The 18,317-nt window shown below is 39.2% G+C and overlaps 1 protein-coding gene across 1 annotated transcript in view; it reads right to left on the reverse strand.

The window, feature by feature from the left end:
• large1 (LARGE xylosyl- and glucuronyltransferase 1) overlaps window positions 1-18,317 on the reverse strand; it is a 131,621-nt gene that overhangs the window by 7,784 nt on the left and 105,520 nt on the right. Inside the window, exons 8-11 of the mRNA XM_086146750.1 lie at window positions 15,075-15,187; window positions 8,644-8,769; window positions 5,360-5,515; window positions 2,155-2,318 (exon numbers count right to left, since the gene is read on the reverse strand). Of these exons, the coding sequence (XP_086002876.1) occupies window positions 2,155-2,318; window positions 5,360-5,515; window positions 8,644-8,769; window positions 15,075-15,187 (559 nt within the window). The remainder of the gene's footprint in view (window positions 1-2,154; window positions 2,319-5,359; window positions 5,516-8,643; window positions 8,770-15,074; window positions 15,188-18,317) is intronic.

Raw genomic sequence — 18,317 nt, forward strand, 5'->3', positions numbered from 1 at the left:
GTATCTGAATATACAGTACATTTTGATAATTTGTAACAAAATAAAATAAGACCAGTGAGTTGCAATATTCCATCAAAGTATAGGTGAGGGGAGAAACTTTGAAGAAAAGTGTCAACAGAGTGTGCTTTACTTTAAGGTATTTATGTACAAAAAAAGGTAAACAAATTATTTTATTTTATTTCTTCCAAAGTATGACATTCAGAATACATTCTAGTGTAATAATCAATCTAAAGTCAAATGACTTAGCACTGCGTCTGAAACCAATCAGGTTAGGGACTATTGATTGTAGTTGCAACTATGCTATCAATCAATTTAATTGTTTTCTATAGACTTGAATAAAGTTTCCGAATCATTTCATTTAATCTCAAGGAGTTTTAAAAAGAATGAAGAAAGGACTTTGGTACAAAAGTTCAATCTTTACTTTGTTTTCAGCAGCATGGTGAGAGGTCACATTATTAACCTAAAAATGGATGTTGCACACACATATGCAGGCACACATCCATGCACGCGGGCACACATGCATGCACGCACGCACGCACGCCCGACACAACACACACACACACACGCGCTCACACACAACACACAGCAGAAAAAAATGGTCCTTCTTACATTCATATGTAGAGGACATTCTTATGCCAATGACCGTTGAGGACGTTAATTCTAGACCTTTGTTTAGTCTACGTCTGCATAGATAATCTTGATCGTCTTAAACAAGTTGTTGTGAGATAAGGATAGTGCCACTAAGCAAAAGACTCTGGTCCTTTCACAGTCAAAGGGGACCTGCTGCAGAGAAACAGCTCAATCTCAGAAATACTACGCACTAACCCTGCTAACTGTTAACAACATTAGCATATAAATGGCAGCCTGATGATAAAATCTCTGGATCTATTTTGTCTGTATCTTTAGAACCTATATAATGCTCTTTATTAAATGTGACAGTGGGGCGTTTTCATTGAAATCGTGACCATTGTATGGCCAATCAGATCCTGCAGACTGTTAATATGGCCATTGTCTCAGTGTGTTGTTAATAGAATTCTGACAACCATTCTGCCACGTAGCTTGTAAATGAACCCCATCACATCAAATAGAAACCTGATTAGTTGCCCATGTACAGCTAATTTGAGGGCCTTGTAGGGGGTTTTCATGTGTAGATGGAAAAAGACATTGGATCGGGGGGAGGATACCGCTGGATTCGAAGGAAGCTTTTGACACGGCTGGTAAAAGTATCATCACGTCGACCAAAATGGTTACAATTCAGGCCTTTTTTTTTTTCCTCTGAACTAGGTGACAGGATGATGAGACTTCAAACAGAGGATAAAGCTGTGCACTTTCATTGTTTATCCTTCAAGCTGTACATAATGAATGGCTGAGCATCCGCTCTGGAACTGGAGGCAGCCCCAAATGTCCAAGGAGCACTTCGTAAATCCTATCCATTGATCAATGGGATATTTAAAGATATATTTCCAGAAAACGCCATTACAGCTGTCTTTTAATACATAATGTTTGTTATCAAACCATTGATTGACATTCTATAACACAGGCCTTGACATTCTTCATGTTCATTAGAAGCTTTTAGACTTAACACCTTTAAATCAAAAGATACTCCAGTTGATTTTGACGACTTTCGCAAGCATTTAAATATGGCAAAAATAAAATCAGATAATACCTGCATGATGAAAACCTTTTTCCTTGTCATTTGTGACTTTATTATATTTGTCAATCTCATGGCAAAAACTATTCATTCAAATTCATATTTACGCTTCAAATACTGAAAGAAAAAAAGTTAAAGCAAAAATACTTTTTTGACCAAACACTACATTTGTTAAGGAGGAGGGGTTCTTTTCTTTCCTTCTTGAAAAATCAATCCCCTGTGCTAAGAGATGAGGTTTTGTTAGGAAACTGGCACAGGATGGTAACTTTTTAAAAAAATACTGTCTAACTAGATTAATCCAGGGGTGGCACGGTGGCACAGACAGCACTGCGAACGCTTGTACAATTCTGACAGGACCTTTCAGTTTGGTGTTTGCATGCTCTCCCTGTGTCTGCATGCTAGTTTGTTAGACTTTCAGGTTGATCAGTAAAATTTGATACCATAAAAGTGCTGGTATTTTTTCCCCCCAAAGGCCCCATGTTTGGTCAGGGTAAGTACAGTACCTGTCCATAGACAGCTGGGCCACCAAGGTGACGTCAGTGTTGTCAGCACTGGGCTCATACTCGTAGTGCAGGAAGTAAAGGTGCGTTCTGTGGACGGTGAATCGCTCCCGGCGAAACTCGTAGCACGGGTCATCCTCATCCAGCTCGGAGAGGGTCTTTTGGAGCTACAGGCAGAGGGGGAGGGACAGCGTAAGACTGGAAACTGAAGGAAAAAAACTTACATAAGTTGAAAAATGTCCAACTTGACAAGCTTTTTCAGGGTAATTTCAATATTTCTGAAAAATCTTTACCGTCTGAAACTGCCATCCCTTATAGTATTTAGAACAGATAGGTTTTCATGGTATGTACAGAGTCTTTAAACAGGAACAGGATGTGAAGGAGCACCTTGTCACCTGAGTCCTGTGACAAGCCTGCCGATTAACAGAGCACCAACCCGCAGGATTGAATCTGCTGCCAGCTGCTGCTGCTGCTCTGGTCCCACGCAGGGTGGAGAAGATGTGTCACTTCCAAGAGCAGCCAAAAACACTGTGTCAAACCATTGGCCTGTTGTGCTCAGCCTGATGGTAGTTTTGTTGCTGGAGGTGAAAGCTGACCTAAAATATATATTTACTGTGTATTTAATCTATATTCATAATTATTTATTATCAGACTTAAAATTATGATCCCCATTAATATCACTGGTCTTCCACTTCTTTCTGATCATTTGCCTCAATCCTATAACATGAGGAAATTGGAAGTTATTAAATCACTAAAATCGAAACTGCCTACAAACTACCAAGAGGGGAACTGAAAACAGCTAAAAACTCTAATTCAATGCAAATTCAAAAAACATTATATGTTCTCTGGGGGCAAATCACCAAGATATGCTAATGGTTTACCTAAAAAATGACTCAAACTAATGCAACATAATGTCTTAAACTTGAGCAGTAGGTAGTAAGAAGGTGAATTCTTATAAAAAAATAGTTCAGTAACTCTATATGCATGCTATTGTGGCCAATGGCGTGTGAAAACATTAACCATTCACACACTAATGTGAACATTAAACTAACTATTGCTAATTATTAGCTAATTGTGAAGAAATAAGTGCGATAAAAAGTACGGGCCTCAGTCTGAAAATTAATCTAAATAAAAAAAGGCTGCATGGGGTCACTCATAAAAGAATGAGCCATTCCAAATGAGCAGAGCTGATGTTTTCAACACACAGGAGCCACCACAACCCAGCAGACTATTGGCTTTGAAAACAAGAGCGCTAGGGAGGCTGTCAGCAGCAATGTGGCGTGCAGGTTGTATGATTAGCGCGGCTGCAGCAGGCGACCTGGACCCATGGAGCCGCTGCGGCCCAAAAGAAGCCCAGGCTTCACAGTGCTGATGGAGTCAACCCCTCTGTGACTTCATTAGACTAATCATCATTTTAATGGGATTCAAATCACTGCTCCGACTGAAAAATTGAGTGAGCAAATTATTTCCTGAGTCAAGGACATCAGAATTGACGGGGGTGGGGATGGGGTGGTGTTGTTATAAATTGATGAAGTAACCACAAAGGGGACACTTAAATAATCCTCCATGTTTGCTGATGCATAGAAGCCCAAACCTGGATGGTGATCGCTTCCAGAAGGTGGTCCGGAGGAGCTGGTTACACGACTGTGCTCTAAAAGCCGTTTGTTACAAATCCACAAGTTGTACAACACCTTGGAAAAACTTAATGTGGGTTCTAGTTATGTAGTTACTGCTGCCACACCTACAACCCAGCTGACTTTCTATTTTGATGCTTAACTAAGGAATGGCATAAGGGCTGATAATACGGATTCTCACGTGATCTTATTAATCATTATTTTCAAATAATCTGTGAAAACATTTGAGTTGAAAGTCAAAGTTGTCATACGCCTATGCATGAAATGTAAATGTATTCTTTTTTTATTGCTAATTTTAATATCATCAGGTTGTGGGTATTTGAAGACACCACATTGAGCATTGGAAAGGAAATTGGAAATTTTAAAAATAAATGTTGATCTGCAATGTTTTCATTATTGACGTATTAACCAAATTAAGCTCTTAAGATCTCTAAACAGAATCGTCATCTTTGTGTTTTTACAACAATGTTGTGTCACATTGAACTGCCTTTCAAAATAATGTTATAAATAACTTGCTCTGAATGCTCCCTTTCACCTCTGCACATGCCAACCTGAAAGATGTGCGTCATCATTTAATCCCTGCAGGAATACCAAGCAGCCCATGGCTTGAGGGGTATGATGTCAAACACCCCTGCTAATGTTAATAAGATAAAGATATGAGCTGAAGATGTGGAGTGTTACGTTAAGGCGTGATGGAACACCTGCGTTCGCCTGACAAAATAAAAATGTCGAACTGCATGTCGGATTTTGACCATGAGGTGGGGAAGCATCACAACCAGGATGCAGTGGTAGAGCGAGGGGCCTCTATTGATTTCTATCAAAAGGTGCTCTGGTCATGTGATGTAAAATAACAATTAACCTGGGTTCAGTCTTCCAGTTGCACATCTTTTTTTTTTTAGCATGAGATTTCTCTGCCTTCTTAAACGCAGCCTTTTCCCAGCTCATATCCTAGTAATAGTCAGGTGGGAGCTTAAAAACGTGGACTGGTGCATCTGGGTGCCCGCGAGCCAGCACTCAGTTGATCTGACAAGCACTTTGTTTGGTAAACTGAAGCCTAGAGCACAAGGATGCTTTATAAAGGAGGGATGTTGCAGTGACAGGTTGTCCTGTGTTGTTCAGCGTTACCCCTTTAATCAGAGCATTAAAAATTCCACTCCTGCCCGGGTCCATCACTCTGTCCCGCCCACAAGGATTCTGATCGTTGTTAAGGCTTCACTGCTTTTCCCGCTAAACAGCTCATAAAAAATTAACAGTCGATCCCGTGCCGCATCTTAATGATTGAGAAAGAAAGACAAAACGCAGATAATAACCTTATGAGAGTGAATAACCTCTCTCACGAGGGTCCGCTGTTCACCTCATTAACTCTAACTATGCTCACCCCTCCTAGATGAAAGTGGATCAGATCCCAACTGAGAGGAAGCCCCCACCCTCCCTAGACAGATGTTACGGCTTTGTTACCCCCAACAGCCAAAGATAATGATTACAGCTGTTTGTTTAGCCCCTCTTAAAGTCTGCAATAAAAAGAGCAGACCTCCTCCAACAAGACAATACGCGGGCCATCCATGTGTACCTACGTTCTCGCTGTTGTGGTCAGCCTCACTGGCACACCCAAACAGTTCCCGGCGCAGAAGGTTGCCATCGTACTCCAGGAACGTCAGATAGAGGTTGCGGAAAAACTCCACGTGCTTATTTTTGACCCGTAGCTTCTTGGGGGAGTTCCAGTGGATGACCTAGTCAGAGAGGATGAGGGATGATAAAAAAATACATATATGTATATATATATGTAAAGGCTATGGCAGCAGGTTCCTGTCCCAGTCAACAGTTCTTTAATTAGCAAAATTCAAATTATTATTTGTCAAGTTTCATCTTTTACAAGCTCCTGGATATGCTTGCACATTTATTATGGAATGTTGCTTGATTTCTGTACATTTTCAGGAAATGGATTTGGATTTGTTGATTGAGATAAAGGGTGCTTTTTGAAGAATGTACAGTACAGTTGTACAATGTACAGTTAGATGAACTGTGTCATATGGTTTTAGTGTTTTTGTCATCTAAAGGTTCATTGTGATGGTTGTGTATTTGTATTTTATTCCGTTGTCTGGCGTACTGTTAACGTGATCATCATCTATGATGGTCGTGTGATGGACTGGCGATGGGTCCATGGTGAGCCCCACCTCTCGCCCAATGACAGCTGGGATGGGCGCCAGTCTCCCCCCCCAGCGCACAACCCTGACTGCAGGATAGGCAGTACAGATAATGATAGACTGAATGTTTTTTATTGTCCATGTAAAAGCCCAACTAGCGACAAGTTTAGAGGCGATAGCTTTAAACTCTGTACAGGACATCAATTGCATTCTTTGAATGAAACTATATTCTATCTAAATTCTATTCTGTTCAAAAGGCGATTTACTGGTGGCAAGTTTTTTAACACAATTGAGAGAATAAACAGAAAAAATGGAAGGAATGAAGAAAAATTCTAATGTAAATCTTGACATACAGCTAACTTTCAGGCAAAACACGACTAGATGTCAATGTATCTTTTAGTACATCCAATTGATCCAATTGAGATTGTGCTATTTTCTTGAAATGAATGATTTCAATTAAGTTAACTTGATAAAGTTTCTTACAGGAACTAAGAAGTACATTTCAGTGATGCAGTAAATGATCAGAATCATACCACACAAAAATAACAATATGCAAAATTGAAAGGTTTGAAAAATCCTTAGGTTTAAAGGTTTTGTAAAGCTGCATTTTTTCAGCACTGGTATGGCTTGAAGGCACTTCAGTAAAAAATATGTACGGAATGATTTAGTATGTTTCAGAAATGTGTACATTTAAAAACTTAAAAAAAAAACAACTTTAACTAAAGTTGAAGTTAATTTGAAAACAGCTTGATTCATCTCAACAAAAAAATGGATTTTTACTTTTTTTTGTTATAATATTGATCAGTTCCCGGTAAGAATAAATATGACTTTTGACCAGGGCCACTTTGAACATTTCTGTAGGATCAGACTTCACTTGTATGTATAGGGGAGAGACTCTGAAAAATACAAGCTGGAAATTCAAAATGATGCAAAATGCATTATTTCAAGAGGAAATAATTATAAAAAATTCATCTATTTATACTATGAATAGTCATAGAGATAATCAAAAACTATAGCCATTGATAGTGTCTAGTTTTTCGTCTATTTTGTGTTGCATCATAGACTGACTGTAGTTCTTGCGTTGCTTTTGGATCTGACATAGGACTGTGAAAAATCAACAAACTAAAACAAGCTTGCTTCCTTGGGAAATGGAGAAATTCTATAGTTCTGCATTTTTCATAACGATATGGAACATGTGGTCGGCTTTCAAGAAGTGACTCAGTATTCAAACACACTTATCACTCAGAGTTCGAGCACAGACAAACACCGCAGATTCACACATTCTGAAATACTGGGCATTTATTAGTGACTCAAATATAGTTAGAAGTTGCATCTTCTGGAGTAGCTCCCACTTCATGCACCTCAACAGTATTTTAACATTTAAGAAAATATTTAGATGGGAACACATAATGAGACGTTACGGAGGAGTGTGATGTTGGTCTGAAACTTGTCTGTTGAAAAGCAACTTGTCTGTTTTACAGGCCGCTTTCACAAACTGAGGTTGAGACCTGCTTCTCTCCTCTGACTCTCATATTCTATCTGCATCTCAAAATCACTGATCATCCGTCTTAAAGCACATTAATATTTTTATATCAGGTCTCGTGATATTAAATGCCGTGATATTAAATGAGCCGTGGCATCAACAGGGAGCAGTGGGGGGAGGGAAAAAAAAAATTCATCTGAAGGCGTCGCCAAACTTGATTAGTGGGAGAACAGACTTGTCTGTCTCTGCCATTAAATTGCAGTTTTTTGTTTGGAGAACAGTAAAAAAAACACTTTTCAAGTCTAAGTACTTTCAAGTCAACAAAATGGAATGAATAAGGGGGGCTTCATCATCAAATTTACATTGTCCCTTTATAAGTACCTGTGCTCACTAATTTTAGCAATATTGTATTCTAACATTAATGAAAATAACACATTTGAGATGGTTCTTCTTCTAATTCTGCCCTTGCCCATTCTATTCCATGTCAGTCTGGTCTTACTCTATAAAAATTGGCAACTTTTTTAAAATAAAACTTCCCTTTTGCCTTTGTTCAAATATTAAGTTATTATTCCTGTCATTTTCAATGTGATTAGTTCTCACTTCTCACGTCTTTGTTTGATTTCTCTCTTCTGTGATCCCCCTTTTCATGTAATTGTCTGTTTCTTGTGAGCTGATTGGTCTCCGATGGCTCTCGTTGGATCTCTCCTCCAATCAGCTTCCCCGATATCCTCACGTGATCACCCGTATCTTGTCAAATACGAAGTTTGGATACTTAGGTTTAGACCTTTACCTCATCTATAAAGCTACCTTTTTTTAACCTGCTCTCTCTATGTGGTCTTGTATCACACGCACTCACGCACACATACAAACCCCTCATATTTAAAGAATTCCAAAGACAATACTAAACTGAACATGATGCAATATGTGTCCGGATGTCAGGAGTGAATTTTGAGACACACACACATATACAGTGTATATGTATCACAGTAAGATTGTATCATCATCAGGCGTTGTTCAGCATGACATTAACCTTGAACAACTTTTGGTTTAAATGTTGCCGTATGAGAATAACAAGCAAAGAGGATTTTTCTTGGTTAGAAAAAGATCCATAAAATCCTTCCACTTGGCCAAGAAGTGGAGCAGGGTGTGTGACACTCAGTGTGCGCAGCTGATGGATGAAGGTCGAGCGTGTAGCGGAGTGTGTAGATGGGAGAGACGGGCGAGGTCTCACCTTCAGGTCAGACACGTCTTTGTAACACTTCTCCGAGCGGGTGTGGTCCGACAGTTGGACGTTCCAGAAGCAGGGCAGCTGGTGAACCAGAAACGGATTCTGTTTGATCACAGCGTTGAAGATGTCCTGCAGACACACACACACACACACACACACACACACAACCACAAATTTAATTCATGTTTTCTTATCTCTTTCCAACAACTTTGTACTCTTATATATGGAGAGTGAAGTTGCCACAGCATTGTTCTGCATGGACGGAATAATAACCATAGACTGTAAATAGGTTTAAGTGTTTTTATTTTTCTCCCTGCACAGCTTTGTAACCTTGTACTTTGTATTATATTTATATTATAATGTTTGTGTGTGTATACACGTCTACATCAATTCAACCATTTCCAATAGTGTATACAGACTTTAGACGCTACTGTGATTTAATATAATTTAACTTTATAACATTTTGAAGCATCGACCAAAATAAGCTCTAGTTGCTATTGCATCTTAACATGGTTACTGATGAGCCAAATAAACTGTTGACAATTACATGATAAATAAGTACAAAAGAAAAACTGAATAAATTATGCATTTATAAAACAAATGTGAAAAACTTCACCACGGTGGCTGTAGCTCTTAAATTGTTTATACGTTTCATTAGCGAGTTCTTTTTCTGAAATCTCACAATAAACATGGTTATTTTGTTTTCTCAATGCAAAATAATGTTAATAACCATATTATAAGGGCGTATTAGAATATTAAAACATTTTAACATTATTAAGATTTAGGGCATTTATCCAACCACAGACAGTTTATTACCAAAGGAGTTTCAGGGTCACTGCAGAGGTTTACGACAACTTAGTGGAGCGGGTAGGATCTAGGAATGGCAGTGACTGCTCGAGTTTAGCATAGGACAGCAAAAGGGGTTTTACAAGTCTCCAGTTATTTTTGACGCAACACCTTTGATGTCCTAGCATATATTTTTCAAATAGTTTTTCTATCCTTTTTTGCAGACAGTCAGTCTGCAGGGGGTAAAGCAGTTTTAGGGTTTGAGAAATGAAGTATGCTAAAGTTAAGTTTTGTGTTTGTTGGGCTTCAAAGACAGAATGAGGAACATTAGTTGCTGTTTTCATTTTGTCTCCCTTTTCACTTTGATACTACAAACGCAATATTAAACAACATTTGATGCAATTATTCGTGGGATTTGTTTGGAATTGATTTAGGAGGTCTCAATCATTTAGCTGTTTTTGAATCACCCGAGAATAAACGAAAGCATATTAGGAACAGAAGCGATGTTTTCAATCACCTCAAAGCGAAACAGGTTCTGGAATTGGAAGAAAGGAAATTATGTCCTTCTTAACAAAATGTCAAGTGTATCATTGAGCAGCTTCATTTTACAAAGGCTGCCTTGATGATAAATCATTTGTTAGAGAGAAACTCGCTGTCCGTTTTTTAACCGAAGATAGCTTTCTGTTTGACTTGTTTCAAATATCAGAAAAGGGAAGCCATTTGGCTCAATAAATGTTCTTGAAATATATTTGTGACACGTCAAATGATTCACAGCCATACAGATGAGAGAACAGGAATGACTGCCAGGCTGAGATGGTTGAGTCGTGCACCCCTTGCGGAGCAAATACGCTGAAGTCAAATGTGAATAGATAATAAGCTCTGACCCTGACAAATTTTTCGTATAATGCAAATTTGCTCGAAACCATGGCCATTATGCAGTTTTTTTAGACAGAGTTTAACTTTGTGAAGGACCGTTGAACTCCTTAGTCTCATTGCAACTGATATTCGTTAGATGTCTTCATTTTTGAGCCCCACTGTCAATACATGGCATTGCTGTAGGACGTTCATAAGCATTTTTGAGAAAATCTGCTGCTCCTTTGAAAAGAAGCTTTTGGTCTGACGCTCAAATATTCAGTGACATGACATACATAATACATCGTTTAAAAACTTTTAAAATCAAGGATAATACACACAATGTCAGACCTTATTTTCTAAAGCTCTTTTCATCTTCTGAGAAGAGGACATCAATATTTCTTCTTCGATTCCAAAATCGTTGCAGGGTTTAGAGATGCACTTGTTTTTCCCCTTATATCTGAGATGTGTATTGTCTGCAGTTTGTAACATTTGCATATAAAAAAACAAACAAAAAAAAGGCCTTTCATCAAATTAACTCAACTCAAGAGCATTTCACATTAAGCTCACAATAAACACATGTTGGCTAAAGCTATGTGCAGCTACTTTTTCAGCTAAATAGCTGGAAATAAGTAGAGCATCAAAGTCAGGACAGCTGAGCTGTACTAGGATACAGCCAACGTGCCATTTAAGCATGTAGGCAGGGACAGCTGATATGCAGCAGCGGTGATCAGGTGTGTCTGCCTCCACCGTGCGAGACGTTGTTGCAACAGTCTCTGAGGTGAAAATCACCAAGTTAATCACATCGATGATCCATCGAGGACGCTGGCTCTGTGTTTTGTAGAGTATGTGGGTTTCTGCAACAGTGACACAGCTTGGGTACAGGACACATGCCAGGACAGTGAGGCAAGCCTGATTCTATTGGTTGTGGTTTGCTTTTGCTGCCACATTTTATTATTTTATTTCTTTTTTTGAATACCACATTTCTAATATAATTTGCTGGCTGACAGAGAGCCGAATGACAACTCAAAAAATATATTTCCTGATCCTGGAACCTTTTCAGGAAGTGGGTGTTTTTAATGCATTTGGACAGCATAGGAACAAGGACCTAATTTCCTAGAAGCACTTTAGCTCCTACTCTGAGGCAGGATCTTTTTACGGTAACATAAAAACTAGGTGACTAAGTGTTTGGGGATTGGTGGAACTCATAAGCCGCACCCATTACCAGATACCTTTTGCATTTTGAAAAAACTATCGAGGTCAACAGTCAGCTGTTTTTTTGCAACAAAATGGACAGATCTAGCGAGAAATGGGGTGACAAAGAAATCAACGCTCTTCTAGTCTGCCTTCCCGGGGAGTTGCATCGCAGCATAAATGTTTTACTAAAATAATGGAGTTAACTAATGGCAGAGATTTTCATGCAGCAAAGCAGCGCAGGTAGAAAAATCAAAACACTTAAACCTATTTTATGGCCCATGGTTATTATTCCCACCATGCAGAATATGATTGCCGTGGCAACTTTACTTCTCCTTGTGGTCTGTATTGGCTTCTTGTTCCCAGTAGTTTGTTTTTGAGTTTGGCGCTTTAAGTACACATTGGAGACACTTGCGTCACACCAGCCCCTACCGTGGTCCCTAGCTACCTGTTTGAACGGAAAACTAAAAAGTTCTCCTGGAGAAGGGTAATTCCTAGAGTGAGTCAGCTGGTGAGTTCTTAAAACACTTTTGTCCGAAAGCAGCTATTCAGAGCTACTTAAAAAACATTGACAATATCGTTACAACCTCTTGGGCATGATGGGTGTTACCGCTATCAGCTCAATGCAACATTCTAGATCCTCCCTTGGCTATCCTCTTCTTATTAAGCTGTAATTTGTATGTAATATGACATCACACCAGATATTTCCAGACACTCAAGAAGAAAACTAAGATTGGAAAGACTCCAAATCTTTGCAAGGTTGCGTGACGGCAGTCTCACTGACAGACACTGGCTTTCTACTGGGAATACTGGGACACATAAAATTCTATAGCTACATAATGAATGGAGCAATAAGAGGGCTGACAGTATATTTGAGGCACTCATACAGCAGCAGGCAGATGGAATGCTGAAAACCATTTCCAAAGCCCTGTTCATTTTCCAAACTGCATACCTAGCGGGACTTTACATAATGAAGGTTTAATTAAAATCTCATAAACACACCTCTCATCTAGATGGGCCCTGAATAGCTCTGAGATAATGGAGACCCTTCACCAAGGTCTCTGTGAAAGTCCTCATGCCGATCCATTGGAAACACAGTGTAGAGATAACATCTATCGGCAACCTCCAGGATATGAGATTGTCCTAATTATAAACCATACATGCTGAGGGTCAGATAACATCAACGTACAATGTCATGTTTCTCACATGGAGGGAATTTTAGGCTAATGGAAAGGTCAACTCTGGCCCCTGTTTCCTGTTTCAAATTAATTATTTTCTAAAAAAAAACACATCGATTATTGTCCGATATTCTCCGCTATGTTTCATTACTGTTATTATTATTATTATTATTATTATTATTATTATGTGAAAATAAGACTGACACAAATCTTTTGTTTCTATCATCTAAGCAGAAGGATTGGATACTTTGTCATTGTGTTTCCTACTAAATTTGAAAGGATTTTAGGTTTTTAATGACCAAATGTTAAAACTCTCAGGTTGCCTCTGAGGCACACAGTAAAAGTTCGACAGAGGACAAAGCTATAATATGCTTCACACAAAAACCGTTTGTAATATCTGATTCTGAAATCCTTCGTTTATTTGTTTACTTCTGCTTCGGGCATCAAATTCATTACTGTCTTTTAGAGATTTGTGTCTTTCATTGCGGTGCAGGCAAGTGGTATGAAAAAAGCACTTTATTGTCACACTCAGTTTGACATACAGCACAACATCAGTGAAATTTGACCACGGCATTTAACCCATCATGTGTGAACCATGAGCAGTGGGGAGCCGCATGAGCAGTGCCAGGGGATTGATTTGGGGTTTAGTGTCTTGCTCAACACCACATGGACAGTATGGGAGGAGTGCAAGAATCGTGGAAATGGAACCAGGAATGTTCAGTTCCAAGATGACCGCTCTAACCCCCTAAGCCCCGCTGCTCAAATGTTATGTTAATGCAGATATAATATAAAAATGTCTTTTAAAACTACAGGTCATCAAGAAAGTAGTTCTCCAAGACCTGAAAAATTTGTGACAGCATGGGTCGCTACATGAATTTCAGTGTGGAACTGTGATGGGATGCTTCTTGTGCAACAAAACCAGTCATAAAATTTCCTCCCACTTAAATATTCCACTGTCAACTATGAACATGGGAGTGTTTTGGAACATTGGGAATTCAGCCGAGAAATGGTGAGCCGTGTAAACTGACGGAGCAAGGTCAACAGATGCTGAGGCGCATAGTGCGAAGACATGGCCAGCTTTCTGCAGAGTCGATTCCTACAGACCTCCAAACTTCATGTGGCCTTCAGATTAGCTCAAGAACAGTGCACAGAGAGCTTCATAGACCTTCATAGACTGGCTTTCCATGGCCGAGCAGCTGCATCCAAGCCACACATCACCAAGTGCAATGCAAACCATCAGATACAGTGGTGTAAAGCATGCCATCACTGGACTCTACAGCAGTGGAGACGCATTCTCTGGAGTGACGAATTGCATTCCTCCATCTGGCAATCTGATGAACGAGTCTGGGTTTGCCGGTTGCAGGAGAACGGTACTTGTCCTACTGCATTGTGCCAAGTGTGAAGTTTGGTGGAGGGGGGAAGTATGGTGTGGGGTTGATTTTCAGGAGCTCAGCTAGGCCCCTTAGTTACAATGAAAGGAACTTTTAAAGCTTAAGCATACCAAGACATTTTGGACAATTCCATGCTCCCAACTTTGTGGGAACAGTTTGGAGCTGGCCCCTTCCTTTCCCAACATGACTGTGCACCATTGCACAAAGGATAGTCCATAAAGACATAGATGACAGAGTTTGGTGTGGATGAACTTGACTGGCTTGCACAGAGTCCTGACCTCGACGCAATAGAACACGTTTGGGATTAATTAGAGGGGAGACTGAGAGCCCAGCCTCCTCATTCAACATCAGTGTGTGACCTCACAAATGCGTTTCTGGAAGAATGGTCAAAAATTCCCATTAACACACTCCTGAACCTTGTCGACAGCCTTCTAGAAGTTGTTATTGCGGCAAAGGGTGGACCAACGTCATATGAACCCTATGGATGTCATTTAAGTTCATATATGAGTCAAGGCAGATGAGTGGATACTTTTTGCCATATAGTGCAGGTCTGGCCAACCTGAGGCTCCTGAGCCGCATGCGGCTGTTAAGTTCATTTTGAATTTTGTGTTTGTGTGTTTTTTACTTGTGCAATCGCTTGCTGCTCCAAAAAAAAAAAACAAACAAAAAAAAAACACTAACACAAAAATCGACATGTATGTAACAGCCGCATGTGGCTTTGGAGCCACAGGTTGGCCAGGCCTCGATAAAGTGTATATAGATATTAGCTGGAACAGATGTATGTATGAGATCAAATGTCTGTGGAGGGGCGATCAGACAGGGAGATTTAGGCGAGAGGAAGCTTTGAGGGAAAATTACCTTACAAATTGCAGCGTTTGGGCAGAGCATATCAATTTTAATTTTCTTTTTCTGCATTACATTGTTTAAGCCGAAAAAAAAAAAAAAGGCTATTCCATTTCAGAAGTGTACAGTGAGGCAGGGACTTACATGCACTTTCAGGCTGCCGGTGCGACAACGTGTGTTTGTGCCTTACCTGGTCTGCCAAAGAGGTAGACAGCATGCTCATTAATTCCCGCTCTGCAGTCAACCTCCACATCTGCTCCCATCTCAGCTTCCGGAGTCGATCCAAGAGGAGCAAAATCACCCCTGGGTACACACACACACACACACACACACACACACACACACGAACGCATAAGTCTGGTTGAGGTGATAAAGTCCCATCAAGAGACGTTGAATCACAGCCTTGTGTTTTCTGAGATAAAGCTGTAGCGTTTAAGCTTTGCAATGGACTGGAACTGAATGTAGAAAACATGTTAAAATCCTCCTGGAAATATAAATCTTTCTTAGAGGCTTATGCCCCCCTCCTGGTTTGCTCAGTTTGCCCTCAAACAAATAGAAACAAAAAAACTACAAAAAAACCCAAAACAATATTTCTGGTTCTCAGTTCCCTCGCTAATAAAAGAATTCCTCTCGGTTGGGACAAATAAAATTAAGCAGCCAATTTTCAGAGCGAAGAGACATGGTGAATCATTTTATTTCAGATTGCAACAAACAAACCATCTTTCATATCCTGCTGTGCTCCATCTGTTGCCACAGCCACTGCCACAAGGCCAACCAACCGCAGCTGAACTGGAGGCTTTGTGTGGAATTGCCGCTTGGTATAAAAGCGGCACATGCCTTTTTTATTTCCAAGGTCTGCCGTTCTGTCACACTGACAGGAAGTTCAAGAGGAACAGAGCCATTACAACATGTTCAGTTAGTTTTGCATCAAACTAGGAAGCATCAGGGAAAGTTTTACTCTGAATCTATATAAAGACCATTATTGGCTGAACTAATACATATGATAATGGACGATTAAATTATTCTGCTGATGCACTGTAATTGGGAGTTACTTTTTGCTGAAGGTTGTGATTATTATGAGTGCATTGACAACGCTTTTACTTGGATTTCAACATTACCACATTATCATTACAAAAACAAAACCGGTCCTTTTTTCTCTTTTCATAAATGTCAACTCTGGCTCAGTTTAACATTTCTACATTATCATTAAAAAAACACAACAGGTCCTTTTTTCTCTTTTCATAAATGCCAACCCTGGCTCAGTTTTTTATAAATTAAAAGCCTTCAGCCACTACAAAGGGGCATTTGTAGTTGTTCTTACTCACATACACACATAGTCAAAAGTTGTACCTATTTACTATTTAATCTAATTCTGTTTCATTTTAACTCCTAATGTATCTATAATGTATAGGATATATTCAAAACTGAATAAAAATATATTACATGCAGTTTAGATTTGACACTTTCGGTAATACGATATTATCAGTTTTGCTGTTAATAACTCAGCTTTAGAAAACGTTGAAAAGGTTTCACTTGGAAATTTGAATTGTGGTTTCATTGTTGTACATGGATTTATATGTTGATCCAAACCTTACACAAGACCAATGAAAGCAGACATTATCTGTCATGGCTCTGCCCTCAATTATGAGAGTGCATTCACAGTTATGCTCCCTGAGTGACAGCCTGCCTTTCATTGCTAGCCTTTCTCTGATCTGATTGCTGAAAGACATCCTGGATATGATGAACTTGGGTCTCCCTAAGGATGTGTGTGAACTAAAAGATAATTTCTTCTTTTTATTGGCCTTCCTTCCCTTGTGTTTCTCCTCCAGGTTACCCCTGTTGACATTAGGTCGGTTGCGTTTGTTCTTTTTGTACATGATTTCCTTTGTTTGTTTTGTTGACCTCAGTTGTTGAAAGGCCCTTGTTACACTTTAAAACAAATATATTTGTAACATGCAGCTTCCATGTATCTCTGTTATTGTTTCCCTTCTGCGGGTAAATAGAACTGATATTTGCTTTTAGAGTCTGGACTGAAACGAAGAGACGAAAGCCAAATGGAAATTGTGCTTATGAGTTGTAGATTAATGCAAGGTTGTATGTGTGGGATTTTATTTGTGCACATGTGTGCATTTGTATAAATGTAAGGTTTTTATATGTAAATCAGATGTTTCATATTTGTATGATGTATATCTGTTTAGTTGGTGACTTGAATGTGAGTAGACCCTAAACATTTTCATAATGACACCATGAATCAAGAGTTCATGTTCATCACTGTGCAATTTCTTTTCCTAAATAAAATCAGCGACCTAAACGTGTTTAAAGCGGGAGTTGGTTATATAAAATTGCATTTGATAGAGATTATCCTCCAAAAAAGGAAAGATGTCTGTCTCCTGCGGCAAAAGACCTGCTGCATATAATGGAGGGAAAACATATATAAAGAGGGGGAAAACAACAAGGTGTGATGAAATCCAATTAATTCCACTATCAACTGCTGTGGAGAGGGATTCATACCCTGCCCTGTTTTAGGAAATGTTTTTTTCCAAATAACTCTTAACAAGCTTTGTGGACGCCTTCATATTTCATTCATGACTGGAAAATTCCCTGCTTTCTTTTGAGGGAGGAAACTGCCTTGGTGAAAAGTCTTTGTTGTCGCTGCTGTGTTCTGAATTGTGAGGGTGAACTTGTGGGAGGAAAGACGGATTAGAAAATAACAAATCACAGACAGCTTTATGATAGTTTCTTATTGCAGTTGCTAAATTAAGAACGGTGAGACTTTCATATTGCGTTGTAATGGTGTGCCATATGTAGAGTCGACGCACTGGGAATTCGGTTGCAGCGGATGATGTAGATTTCAACCTCCATCACAACATTTCATGGTGTCATTAGTGCTGACAATATAAATAGTGACAACAAAAATAGCACCATAAAACCACAAGTCACCTTCAGCAAACACCCGTTCACAGCCAGCGAACACAAACACCATCCGTAAAAGTAACTTTGATCCCTAACATCATCAAATATTTAACAATACCAATGAAATTGGTTGAAATATTTGAAAAAGAATAGTGATGAACGGATGAAAGTGTCAAATTTCCAAACCTGGCTGTATTTGTGTTAAAGCCATGGGATAAACAAACTATTGTAAACTGTTTTTTTTTTCTTTATAAATGCTGTGCAGCGTTGATGGTAAAATTTCTCTTTGTGTGTGGATAATCTATACAAAAGAAATGTAACTGGTGTTACATATGTAATACCTTGCCGATTTTTTTTTTTCATTTTTTTTCGGTGAAGTACAGTACTGAGGAAAATGAAAATTAGGAACTTGGCAATTGCCATATGAATATTGGTATTCTTTGTTTATTATCAACCACTATTGGAATCCGAGGTTAAAGGCCTGTGTCTCCTTTCACCTCAGTTCTTCACCAATGAGCCT

The sequence above is a fragment of the Fistularia commersonii genome, chromosome 5, assembly GCF_037954325.1.
Source record: "Fistularia commersonii isolate RoL2024-O1a breed Wild chromosome 5, RoL_Fcom_v1.0, whole genome shotgun sequence".
In the NCBI taxonomy this organism is placed as follows: domain Eukaryota; kingdom Metazoa; phylum Chordata; class Actinopteri; order Syngnathiformes; family Fistulariidae; genus Fistularia; species Fistularia commersonii.